This window comes from Colletotrichum godetiae (genome assembly GCF_030913485.1).
Source record: "Colletotrichum godetiae strain CBS 193.32 chromosome Unknown BDP55scaffold_3, whole genome shotgun sequence".
Taxonomy (NCBI): Eukaryota; Fungi; Ascomycota; class Sordariomycetes; order Glomerellales; family Glomerellaceae; genus Colletotrichum; species Colletotrichum godetiae.
Window position 1 is genome coordinate 767,513 of NW_026851251.1, and position 12,213 is coordinate 779,725.

The 12,213-nt window shown below is 52.2% G+C and overlaps 5 protein-coding genes across 5 annotated transcripts; 1 reads left to right on the forward strand and 4 right to left on the reverse strand.

Moving 5' to 3' along the window:
- Positions 1 to 418: 418 nt before the first annotated feature.
- On the reverse strand, positions 419 to 2,189 carry BDP55DRAFT_645088 (FAD dependent oxidoreductase). The gene is made up of 3 exons (XM_060573620.1): positions 1,996 to 2,189; positions 1,627 to 1,787; positions 419 to 1,566 (listed from the first exon to the last, which is right to left on the reverse strand). Exons 1-3 carry the CDS (start codon positions 2,094 to 2,096, stop codon positions 548 to 550), a joined length of 1,281 nt encoding a protein of 426 aa, XP_060435609.1. The 5' UTR covers positions 2,097 to 2,189; the 3' UTR covers positions 419 to 547.
- BDP55DRAFT_645089 (uncharacterized protein) lies at positions 2,190 to 3,752 on the reverse strand. Its single transcript, XM_060573621.1, has 2 exons — positions 2,944 to 3,752; positions 2,190 to 2,893 (listed from the first exon to the last, which is right to left on the reverse strand). Exons 1-2 carry the CDS (start codon positions 3,651 to 3,653, stop codon positions 2,482 to 2,484), a joined length of 1,122 nt encoding a protein of 373 aa, XP_060435610.1. The 5' UTR covers positions 3,654 to 3,752; the 3' UTR covers positions 2,190 to 2,481.
- A 329-nt stretch (positions 3,753 to 4,081) lies between these two features.
- Positions 4,082 to 5,964, forward strand: BDP55DRAFT_626543 (uncharacterized protein; the record flags this gene model as incomplete). The annotated part of the gene is made up of 2 exons (XM_060571643.1): positions 4,082 to 5,282; positions 5,342 to 5,964. The coding sequence occupies 2 exons, from the start codon at positions 4,082 to 4,084 to the stop codon at positions 5,962 to 5,964; spliced, it is 1,824 nt and encodes a 607-aa protein (XP_060435611.1).
- A 629-nt stretch (positions 5,965 to 6,593) lies between these two features.
- Positions 6,594 to 9,854, reverse strand: BDP55DRAFT_723490 (Pro-apoptotic serine protease NMA111; the record flags this gene model as incomplete). The annotated part of the gene is made up of 4 exons (XM_060578754.1): positions 6,594 to 6,835; positions 6,889 to 9,186; positions 9,247 to 9,443; positions 9,508 to 9,854. The coding sequence occupies 4 exons, from the start codon at positions 9,852 to 9,854 to the stop codon at positions 6,594 to 6,596; spliced, it is 3,084 nt and encodes a 1,027-aa protein (XP_060435612.1).
- A 1,509-nt stretch (positions 9,855 to 11,363) lies between these two features.
- On the reverse strand, positions 11,364 to 12,099 carry BDP55DRAFT_723491 (uncharacterized protein; the record flags this gene model as incomplete). The annotated part of the gene is made up of 4 exons (XM_060578755.1): positions 11,364 to 11,515; positions 11,579 to 11,710; positions 11,765 to 11,951; positions 12,013 to 12,099. 4 exons carry the CDS (start codon positions 12,097 to 12,099, stop codon positions 11,364 to 11,366), a joined length of 558 nt encoding a protein of 185 aa, XP_060435613.1.
- Between the last annotated feature and the right edge of the window lie 114 nt (positions 12,100 to 12,213).

The window sequence follows — 12,213 nt, forward strand, 5'->3', positions numbered from 1 at the left end:
AACTCCCTTTGGTGTGACATATGTCAGCGTCTCAAACTGCGGCCCCTATTTGACTATCCTCTGACGTTCCCGTCAAGCTTAAAACTCTCGTTGGCTAGCTAAAACAGCACCAGACGTCCACACCGGTGTTTCATCTAATCACACACGATCAAGCTATTGAATTCGTCTGTTATTTCAGACGTAAACCTAGAGAAGAAGCATACCGCTTAAGCACAATGCGAAAGCGATGGATCAGACCAATTCACACACAGTCGCATGTTCTGCGGAGCCTATCATCGAAGCCCCGGCGGACTACAAGATGTCTCCCACTTTAGACATATCAACGGGGTCCTTGAGTCTCGATTCAAGATCGAAGTAAGGCGATGGGATGCGGGGGTCAACCTTTTGGCCAAGAAAAAGCTCGCAAAAGGCTTTTGTTGACAGAAATACGCGGGCCATTCCTGGGGAGGAATGATGCTTCGTCAGCATGCAATCGCAGGCGGGGGTATGATCGCTTGAAAAGAGGCAACTCCATTTTTCTCAACACGATTGTCTCGAAACCAGGAGCTCAGGAACATTGAAAAGACGTATGTAACATACCGTGACCGTGATAGCCGCCGATGAGATACTGGTCAGGCTTTCCAGGTAGCTCTCCTATGAAAGGCAAGAGGTCCTTGCTGAGCCCCATGATCCCGCTCCAAGCGAATGGAACAGGATCTTTGACCTCGGAAGTTGGACTATCGATAGAATCTTTCCAGCCCTTGAAATTCCGAGATGGACCTTCTTTGATGAAGTCAAGCACCTCAGGAACAGTAAAGGAGTCATCACAGTCTCCATAGCCGCCCTCAGGCCCGTTCGGATGTGCGCCTTCTCCTCCGCCCCAGATCAGGAACTTTTGTGACCCGGGACGCTGAACGAGATAGTCGTAATTATCATCGGACACGAAAGCAAAGGAAGTAGACAGCGGCAAGTCGACATATGCGGGCGGAGGCGCGATGGCAGCAACGTGACCCTTCAAGGGAATGATGCGCCCATCGAGTTCTGGCAGTAGATGGGAGGCATACCCATTGGTGGCGTGTATCACCTTGTTGGCAGTGATGTTACCGCGATTAGTTATGATGGTCCAACTACCAGAGTCACCGTCGGCTTGAGAAACTTCCAGCACTGGGGTGTTAGTCTCAAGCTGAAGGCCAACCTCAAGAGATTTTCGTATCATGGCGACTGCCAGCTTATACGGCCAAAGACTTGAAGCGGGAAACGTGATGGCGCCAAAGCAGCTTGTTATGCGAAGTGTTTCTTCGGCTTCGGCCTTTGACAAGACAGTAATTTCGGAGACGTCACCACCTGCTTCCTTGAAGCCGTTGTAGGATGCCAATCCGGCTTTCCAGGTGTTTTCCGTCAGGTACACATCCGCAGACCGATACTCGACGAGTTCAATCTCTTCTTCCAAGCCGTTTTCTCTGATAAAAGATGTTGTTTCTTGATGGTTGGCTGCTTCAAACGTGCATTGCGCCACAGCTACATTCGAGCCATGTAGCTTGGAGTATGCAGTGAACCCCCGGTAGCAATCGGGTTTGATATGTCCACCTACGGCACAAAGTCAACTCTCGTTGGCCGAATGTATGTTGACGATTTGAGATGGCTTACCATTTCTACCTGTAGCTCCGCTGACCGCGGCTCGGGCTTCGAGCATCAACACAGACTTCGGTCTGTTGGGCGACTGATCTGTGAGCAGCCGATGGGCAATAAAGGCCCCCGAAATGCCAGCTCCGATGATGACAACATCTGCTGAGGACGGAATTTCATGGCTAGAAGCGCTCAAACATCAGCCCGTCCGCTACTATGGACAGTCAACAAAAGAAGAGGCAGGGCGCTGACGAGCACCGTTCGCCATCATCATGTCAAATGAAGGATTGCACTAATGTTTGATAAGAACAGTAAACGCCTCAATGACTCTTCACTCTGGAGAACGCAATCATGGTTTGCGGAATCAAGACTTGGGCTCATTTCACTTACAACTGGTGATTGCTCATGACTGGATCTGGTTTGGACTGCCAGAACGCAGATGTTGAGTTGCCGACTGGCAACGTCGCCATGTAGGTTGGACTCGGCGCCATTGGTACATAAGGTTGGAGAGTCAAATCAGAGCCAGTGTATGATATGAAAACCTAGGTTCACGTTTAGTTCAGACTTGAAGAAGTTTATCTAACGCTCGTATTGAAGATGAGGCCTGCACTGATAAGCCAGCCGGTTACCCGAGGGAGCGCGGGGAACGTGGTCACCCCACCTAAGCTAGAGCTTTCCCCACCATCAACTTAAGAAGCAGACGATCTCCTCAAACATTCGATAGAGGGCCATTGCAAGGACGTCCATCATTCTCTAAACTCAGTGGCTCTGAATTTCGCCCTGAATAAAATCAGATCTTGCCTCGAGGAGCAGTTACAGCTGCTGCTTGCCAGCAAGTTGAACCTTGAAAATTTTCGCAAAGCCAAGTACAGCAGTCTATACCTGCGCAGGATATTTCCAAGCTTCGTATGCTACCCAAGCCTGGAAAATACCAACAGCTAGTCCCAGTATCCCAAGAATAATCGCAATGATCGCTCCAAAAAGTGTCGCTAGCATCACGTGCCTAGCCTTACTCCGCCGTTCCAACCAGACATAGATAGGTCTTCGAGGTCTTGGGTTCTCAAGTTCGTCGTACAGGTCCATTAACCGTGAACCCCAGTAATGGTATCTAATATCTCTCTCGGAGTCACGGAGGTATGGCCGGTACCCGAGACTGAGACAGTCGGGGTCGAAGGAAGCTTTCGAAACCAAGGATCGCAGGAAAGCCCGCGATTCCTTGTCTAGAGGGAAAAGAATATTCTGAAGGGAGTCTAGAGTCTCTAGCGCTAGCTGCCGCGGTAGGAGAGGCCTATGGTATTTCAGTTATAGCATTCAGTTCATATGCTTTCAAGGTCTTACTCCACATTGGTATCTTTTGAGGCTTTGAGACACTCCTTTAAAAAGGCAGTATGGTGATAGAGCTCGACGACCCCAGTCTTGAGATCCATCCGAAGGTGGTTTCGAAGGTCATCTGTGCCTCGGAACGACAGTCCAGCGACTTTCTTGAGCCTTGTTGCTTTCAAAGCTGACTTGATATCGGGCAGTGAATCGTCTGGCTCATTGAGGTCAGGATGGTCCCTCACTGGGAACATAGTCGATACCAGATCTCGCGCAGATTGCTCGTTTTCCCAGATGCTGGAATTACTGCCACAAGCCTGACCCTCGCACGAGCAGCTGACCATCAGAATGGCCTTGATGGCAAGGTTGAAGGCCTGCTTCTCGTCTTCCGGCACGGTGCTCTTGTCTATTTGCCTCTTCGAAAAATATTCTTCGATCAATTCGGTTCTCTGAGCCTCTGGTTTGGATTTGATCAACGCGATAATGTCATGTAGATCGCCATGCGATCGCAAGGCTTGAACCTCGTCCGGTGGGAAAGCATCAGAGACGTAGGACGCCGTTGACTCTCTGTAGTACTGGAAGTAGGGTTCAAATTTTGCCATCTCAGCCCTAGATGCTCTGTCTCCTTTGTTGATGCATATTTTCCAATCCCATAGAGCTTCACCTAGTTGCCGTAGCTGCAGTCTTGTGATCGACTCCAACGGGAATGTTTCCATCTCATACTGGTCCATTATGGGTGGAGAAACACAGAAGAAGTCTTACAGAAAGGCGAAAGAAACATGGAAATCCAACTCTTTGACTGGAACATGAATTCTCAAACGGAGACCAAGTCATTAAGAAGGAATGAATTGAGGCGATTCCAGGTGCGGCGCACGTAAGCTGGAAGCAGGCTATGCGATTGAATGCTGTCATTGGGTCGTCTGTACAACCCTGCCGCCGTGGCTGTATGCACATTGCGGCAGGTCGTCAGTCTCAGGGGGGCTGAGATGTTGACGTGGCAGTGGTGATTGGAACACGAATATCGAGGCGGGACATGGGAAAGCCCAACCCTGCTTGGTCAATTTCGCTCTATATGTAAAGGGCGTTTTGCCTCAGCTCTGGGCCAGCCTTGTGCATCTTTTCTCATCTTTATTCGTATTGGTCATTCAGTGCAGTCACCATGGCCGAAATATCTTTGGCAGTCGTCACTCGTGATGAAGTCATCAGCTGTTTCAGGGAAACACCACGGGAGCCACGAGCTTCGGGGCCAGCTCCAGATCGCGTAACTCCTAGCGCAAAATCATCGTCCGTGTCGCAAGATTTCACAGATTCAGGGTACTCGTCTCCAGATGACCCTACCGTGTCTGACTCCCAAGTCAGAGTTCAAGACAGTAAACAACCTAGGCCTAAAGGAATTCCAGTCAAGTTGGGCGGCCAGAATCTCTTCAGGTTCAAAGGTACACCAAGCAAGCAAACAAATGATCGATTCAACTACGTTATCGACCAGATAGAGCCATTACTACTCGCCCGCTTGAAGAAAACCGGGAGTCGAGTTGGACCGATGGCGTTTCGAACAATGATACTCGGGACAAACGAGGAGGACGCCGGCGAGTACATTGTCGTGCTTTGTCCCAAAAAGCTGTTGGAGACTGTCAACGACTTCTTCGATAAAACCAAAATCATCAAAGAGTTATGCGAGCCTACAGAACAGACGCCGAGACTCAGTATTATCGTTGAGGGTCGAGAACCTCGCCTAACGGCAAAGCTACTGCGCTCACTCTTGTCAATAGACCACAGTCACGTCGATTCAAATTCTTGGGTCACAAAGAAAGAGCCGAAAATCTGCGGATGTTCTCTCAGGCTCACAGGGAACCAGAAAAACGGAAAGACTGCTACGTTCGGCGGCATGATCAAGGTGATGGATACGGCCGGTGAAAGTAAATTGTACGGAATGACGGTGGGCCACGTCTTTAATGAAGACAAGACGACAAGCTCCGAAGAGACCAGCCTCGAAAGTTGCAACAGAGCTAGCCTAGCCAAGTCCAAATTGGAGTTAGGCTATGGTCATGAAGTGTGGGAGGAGTTTCGCACATGCCAAGTCTTGAAGAAGGACGAATCCCAGGAAGAAGGTCCGGATTTTGATTGGGCTTTGGTCGAATCTGATGGCTTTCTTCTACTCGGCCCGAATAATAACATGAGATACTCTCTCACGACAGATTCTGGAACATTTTTAGGTGATGAGCCCTACCAGGAGGTTGAGATGATCGCAGGCACCGATGAAACTAGACCTGGTCTGCTGGCAAGAGGATCAGCTCGATTCTGGTCAGGAACGGCAGGTGCGTCCACACCTGCCTACATTCTCACCTTGGAAGAGGGAGAAGGTAAGTCTCGCTTTATCTCATGATGAACACAAAGGTTTTCGGTTGACACTCATTCACAGTTGGAGAAGGCGACTCCGGTGCATGGGTTGTGGGGGCATTGTCTCATGAAGTTTTTGGCCACACAGTTGCAGTAGACATGTTCGGCGACGCATATGTTCTCCCTATGGATCAAACATTTGCAGACATCCAAAGAAGTCTAGGCGCAGAATCTGTTCAACTCGCTTCTCTACAAGACTGGACATCAACAAGGAGCCCCAATAAGCGGCCCTTCGAACAACAGTCACCCAAAGTCGGGCTTATCGAAGGCGAATCCGGTCATTCTAAGCGTCGCAAGAGTTCTCCAGTCCAGGCGGAGTCCCCAACTATGATGTCAGATGAAGAGGTTGTGACGATGGATATTGCGATAGCCCACGCTGCGCCTCCGGATTCCGCCTATGGGTCAGCGCATGTCACCCCGCAGTCAATTGACTGCCCATCTACTTTCGGTACAAGCGTCTTTACAAGTATCGATGAAAATTGGTCTTATGGCTGCAGTCCACCGCTTACTTCTACCTCGATTTGGGGGGACATGTCGACAATGGGGGATCTCCCTGAAGAAATTCTCTTCGAAGAGCTGTTCCACTCTGAGATTGCCCTCCCTGAGACGTCAACTGAGGGGAAGCGAAGAGGGTCATCCTCGTAGAGGAGACCAGCTACTCCGATGGAACGCTGATGTTGGATGGATTGATTAGAGGACAGCACGGAGAGATGTTGTTAGGGACCAGGAGACAAATGAGTCAAATTTCTCAACCACTCTAAGAAATACTTGAACCTTATTGTGAAATCTACTCCAATCACACTTTACTTGTTACTTATGGATGGAGCTATCCGCTAAGTGTCACAAGGCAAGACAGCTTTGAAGGATAAACAGACTTCCCCATCGAAGTCTAACGGGTATTCAACAGAGAATCGAAGCAAAAGAAGAAAGCCTAGGGGGGAAAAGGAAGGACAAGGTTCCCATCGGAAAGCATGACCCTCCTCCCTTTCCTAAAGCCCCTATTTATACATGTACATACAAGAACATCCAGTTGAAAATGCTGTCCTCACGGCCGTGCGCGTTCGCCTTCGCCCATGCCCTTGAATCCCTCAGCCCCTTTGCCTGTGCCCTGTCCTGTCCAGAAGTTTTCCCAGTGATGTGTGTGTGAATGGTGTTTTGTCATTAAAATGACCCGGATCTCGTGATGCCGAGTCCGGGTGGGATGCAATGCTGTCGCCGCCTGGTACGGCAATCTTTCTTGATTCATGAATGTGGAGGTGTGGTGGTCGCGTGCTCTACATGGGGGCAGGGGGCTCGTCAACCATCTCAGCGTCCTCGGCGACGGCGAGAACGGAGTCGAGCACACCGTCGGGACCTTCACCATCGTACGTCTTGCCGCCCTCGTACGTCTTTCGTCTCCAGCCGCAAGACTCTGATGGGTCCTTGGTCCACTCCGTTGTCGGGAAGTAGTGCTCGTTCTTCTTCATGGTGATGACCCAAGGTACGCTGTCGAAAGTGACAGCCTTCAAGCGGAAGTCTGCAAAAACACGGTTAGCGTATACACGATGAGAACTAGGTCAAATAACTTACAGGTGTTGTCTGGGATCTTCTGGACGGAAGCGAGGAAGGTCTCCAGATCAGGCGTCGCCTTGCCGTTGACGTGAGTGATGAAGTTGGTGGGCGCAAGGCCATACTGGTACGAAGGCGAGCCGCGGGTACGAGCCGAGACGTACACCTCGCTGTGCAGTTTGCTAATCTGCTGTCTGACGGCATGGTGAGGTCGGTGCAAAATGGCTCCACAGAAGGAGATGGCATGATCGGTCTCGACATCGTCGGCAGCGACGGTGTGGGCCTTGATGTGGATCTCCTCGCAGTTGCGGACGATGACGGCATCGAGGACCTCGTGAGAATACATAATATCCAGCTCGGAAACCTTGGTGATGACCTTGCCGTTGAGCGTGAGCAAGATGTCGCCCTCGAGCAGGGCACTTGACTGCTCACTGCGCTCAAAGGTTCGCTTGCTGACCATGAACAGCTGGTGGTGCGTCTTGTTGGCTTCGGTGACCTTGCCGATCCACTCGTCAGAGACGCCCATCACTCTAGCTTGAGCCATGGCGATGGCTCTGAACTCGACGGAGAGCATGCGCAGCTTCGGAACGATGCCTTGTTGAATTTGGGACACCACAGGTAGCAGAGTGGGCGTAGCAAGACCAAGGTGGTACTCCTCGTCGCGGTTGCTGCAAGGTGAACGCTCGCCCAAGTAAGTGAGCCAAAGTGCCTGGACCGTACCATCGTCGGCGACGAGAACACCGCTTCCGCACTGGTTGCTCAGACTCGTGTCAACAGTGATGGCATCGACGTTGATGGCACGGTATCTGGGTGCACCAGAGTTGGCCGGGATAGCCACGGCGGTGACCTCTGTGACTGTGGTGGAGGCATGGACAATCTTTCCAATCCTGTTGTATCCCATGAAGTTGGTGGAAGCTCCTTGGGTGATGTTGTCCGTGCTCAACCTCGCACTTTGAACGGGAGCATTGACCAGCGCCGGGTCGTACTGCACAATGGCATAGTTCTGCAGGGGGTGGAGGAAGACGACCTTGCCCTCGACAATGATTGAGTCCGCAATGGTGATTGTCACATCACACAAATCGTAAGGCACGATTGCTCTTGAGATGACGACAAGACCCTTGTCGGCATCAATCACCAGGCCCATGCCCCACTTCCGATTCTTAGGGAAGCCGTCCAGCTTAACAGGCATGGTGCAGTTGACGTGGACGAAGCTGCGCACCAGATCGGCAATAGCCGTGTGCTTCACATTCTCGAGCTGAATGAACGAAGCGGAGCGAGCAACAGGCGCCTTGGGAGGAAGGGGATCAGCCAAGTCAGTGAAGTCCCAGAGTCCAGTCTCGTCGTTCCGGACAGCCATCTTCATCTTTGCTGACCAATGTCGGTCGACGTAGATGATTGTCGTGTTCAGAGTGTGCAGATCACGCAGGTGCTTGTAAGTGACAACCACGCGGGACTTATCAGGGATCGTCTTCATCACCTCGATAAACGTTTCCAAGTCAGTGGTCTTCTTGTGGTCCACGGTTTGAATCAACCAGCCATTGTCCGCGTTATCGAATCTGAAAGAGCCAGTCGCCTCGCAAACGAAGACACCTTGGCACGCAACACCGTATAGACGGGCCTGCTGGTATGACAGGCTGTGGAAGCTGGCACCTGCGACGGATACGAAGCGGTCAGGGGTGATCTGGTGAAGGTCACCAACCTCGACATCGACCTCAATATCCTCACCGCCTCTTTGAATCTGGAGATGGATGGTCTTTCCAACATTTGAGTCCAACAAGTCATCCAGACGGATGAACTGACCCACACGCTCACCGTTCACCTTGACGAGAATGTCGCCCTCCTCGATCTTCTGGTCAGACTGTCCCTTGGGAAGGACGATTTCAGCAACAAGCATGTTGTTGTCCTTGGGGAAATGCTGGCGAGTCGCAGCCTCCGTCTCCGGGGTAAGGCCAAGACGTCTACACTCGTCGAAAGGCTTAAGGAGGAACTGACACTGAATGTCGCCTCTTGTGACGGGCTTGCCCTGGCGGATGCATTCCAAAGCTCGTAACGGTCGGTCCAATGGCAGGAAGTAATCTGTCGAAGCACCGTCGGATCGTCCACCAGCTTGCAGCGCCACGGCAAAGCCGTCTACGTTCACAACCGGACTGCCTGAACTACCACCACTGGCGGCGGCGTTGGCTTGGTAGTAGCAGGTGTTGAAGTCGCTGTACCCTTCCCCGTATTCTGGCGCGTTTCGGTCCAGACGACTGATGAAGCCAGACAAGATACTGAGCTTCTCTCCGGCATCGTTACCCACCACTCTGATCTCAACACCAACTGTCGAGCTGTTAGTGGATCCACTCCTTGAAAAGACTACCCATCAAGGTGCATGCCTACCCTTCGCAAGGTCCGGACGAAGCACCAGCGCATTCAGTTTCATGTACTTGACGGCTTTGGGGTCAAATCGAAGAATACCGAAATCGTGAACGGGGTCGCGGTAGACGGGATACGCATCAACTTCTTCGTGGTTATCGAAGACAACATAACCCCAGAACGGACCGGATCCAACAACGTGTCGGTTCGTCAAAATGTATCTGTAGTCCACTTCGTCAGCCCTCGGCCTCCCTGTGACCTGCAACAGTGAAATCCTTGTCTTACCCCTTCTGAGCGTCCACCACAAAGCCAGTCGCCTCACTCGTCAACGCCGCGTCCGTGTCAAAGGAGCAGGTTTGGCAGAAGCGAATTGAGACAACGTTGCTGACGACATTCTCAATTGTCTTTTGCCACGCTTCTGGCTCCTGCGTTATGGGAAGCATGCCGTTCAGCCGCGCGGTATCATCGAACTCGCTGTCCTCCTCACTCTCCTCGACGCGCTCAACCTCGGGTGTGTTGTCGCCAGCAGACAGCTTGCCATTCAGGGCGCGGTGCTGCTTGTGGGGTCGCAGGCCCTCAGGGCTGATAGGCGCCTTGCGCTTGGAGCGCGGTGATGCGCTGTTGCCGTTCATGTTTACGGTCTCGGTAGTTGTGGTTTGGGTAGAGGACTGCTCGGTTTGCTGCGGCGTCGACGAAGGGTTAGGTTCGACGGCGGCAGAGAAAAGGCGGCGAGTCTGGGCGCAGATGGTTCGTCGCGTTGTCTTATAGCTGGTATCTTTGGGAGCAATGGCTCGAGCTATACGGGAGTAGCCGCGTTGTGCGAACGGGAGGAGCTCGAGTTGGCGTCGAAAAAGCTGGGGGGAGGTAAGAGTGAAGGTGGTGGTGGTGGTGGTGGATGGTGTCCAAGGTCGTCGTGCTAGTACTGCCGGGGTGGATGCAAGGCTCAAGCAAGTCCCTCTGCCTCTGGTAAAGACGGAGCGCATCCAGCGAGAGAAGGTGGAAGAAAAGGATGGCAACCCTCAGCTGCGGACCCGAAAATGAACAATGCCTTTGTCAAATGAACGGCAGGGAATTGGCTGTACTGGGCTATCAGGGTAGAGTGTGACAGAACCTGAAGCTATTGCGCATGTGATCCCCTATGAGTGTGGGAGAGGAAGCAATCTAAAAGAGTTATGCTGAACGCGAACACCTTTTCCAACGTTGTCGTCAAAAATTTCAGTTGCGGGACGATGGCAAACAAACAGGATCTGTCCGATATGGGGGTCACCCAGGTGAGATCACCAGGCTAGATGCATAAGAGCCCGCTTAATGGGTGCATGTCCCGGGTGGGTGTCCATCCCTGCTATTCTCCCCACTAATTCCCCGGTTGCTGATGTAATGTGACACTAGCGTCCCTGTTGAGGCCTGTACAGTTCGCTAAGGCGGTCTGGCACTCTGGCAGAGTTCACTCTAACACTCTTGACGGCAGACGTCAATGAGTGTGTGCCTGGCCCGCAGGTCGAGATGGGACGGAATGGATCATGCTCTCACCGCAGCACACCACCAACGACCGAACTTCAGGCTGCAAGAAAATGCAGGTCTCACAACGTCCTGCTCGAATGACCGGCCGGGATGCACCTTGAATGGGAGTCTATGTTCGGCGACCTGATTCGTCGGACAGCCGGTTTATCGATTGTCGGGCGAGGTTCGGGGCTTCACCACCACCCGCCAGCCTATGGTAGTCGGTTGATATTGCTCCCCAATACGAACAAGTAGGTATTCGTCGCCACCGCCCTTCAGCCACATCTGATTCCATACTGTCTTTCTACCTCGGCACGCTTGGTTTCCGGGTCGCAATTGCCCCGGGGAATAGTATAGAGTGGAATGCAGCGGAAAGACACACCGAAGGAGCGCGAGGCCTTAGACGATGGGGACAGCAATCGAGCCAATATATGAGAGTGAAGAGTATCCCTTTTGATTTCTGTTGGCCTGAACTAACTAAGAGACGTATGTGTACGCAAGAGCAATGGGTCACACTGTCTGTCTCCCCTTCCAAGCCATTTCAGAGTAATATCCATTCCTCGCGCGGAACCCAATGACAGCCAACCGCAGCCATGTAGAATGAGACAACCATCCAGCGATGGTAGTAAGTATAAGATAATCTACTGCTCGCCATCCTTCTCATCCTTGGTCTCAGCCTGGGCCTCATTATCAGCTTCAACCTTAGCCTCAGCCTCCTCGGCCTCGGCATCGGCCTCGGCCTTGACCTGGGCCGCCTTCTTAGCCGGGGTGCGACGCTTCTTGGGAGTTCCGTCTGTTTGGCAATGAATCAGTTACATGCCCCGTTGAGAAAAGAGTATTCGGAGTTAACACTTACCGGCGGTGGTGGAAGCAGCGCGCTTCTTGGGAGTGACCGCCTTGGTCTCCTCGCTGCCCTCTTGGTCGCCGTTGGCCTCCTCATCATCCTCGGCAGTAGTGACGGCCTTCTTCTTGGCGGCAGTCTTGCGAGCTTGGAGAGATGTCAGAATGTACTAAAGACATGAGTGGAAGAGAGAGAACTTACGAGTCTTGGGCTTCGGGGCAGGAGCCTCTCCGTTCTCGCCAGTGTTGAGCTCACGCATCTGAGCGACGATAGCAGTCCACTGGCCCTGCAGGGCCTTCGTAGTGCGGCCCTCCATGCTCACGTTCTTCCACTCGACGCCCTTGCCCTCGGGGAGCACAGTCGCAAGCACGCGAAGGACAAGCTGGAACTGTATGTCTGAATGTCAGCCACATGAAAAGTAAAAGTAAAAGTGAAAGTGCCAGACTTACGCGCGCAGCATCGGTCCAAGCACCGACGCGAGCACCAGCAGGAGCAGCCTCGCTGCCGTTAGCGGTAGTAGCCTTAATGTCAGCCATGTTAAAAGGATGGTGTTCTCGTGCTCTAGAAATGATTGGTTCTGTCAGTCACTGAAGATGAGGTTGATATTGAGATCACAAGTGGAGGGTAAGACAGATGAGGAGATGAGCAGA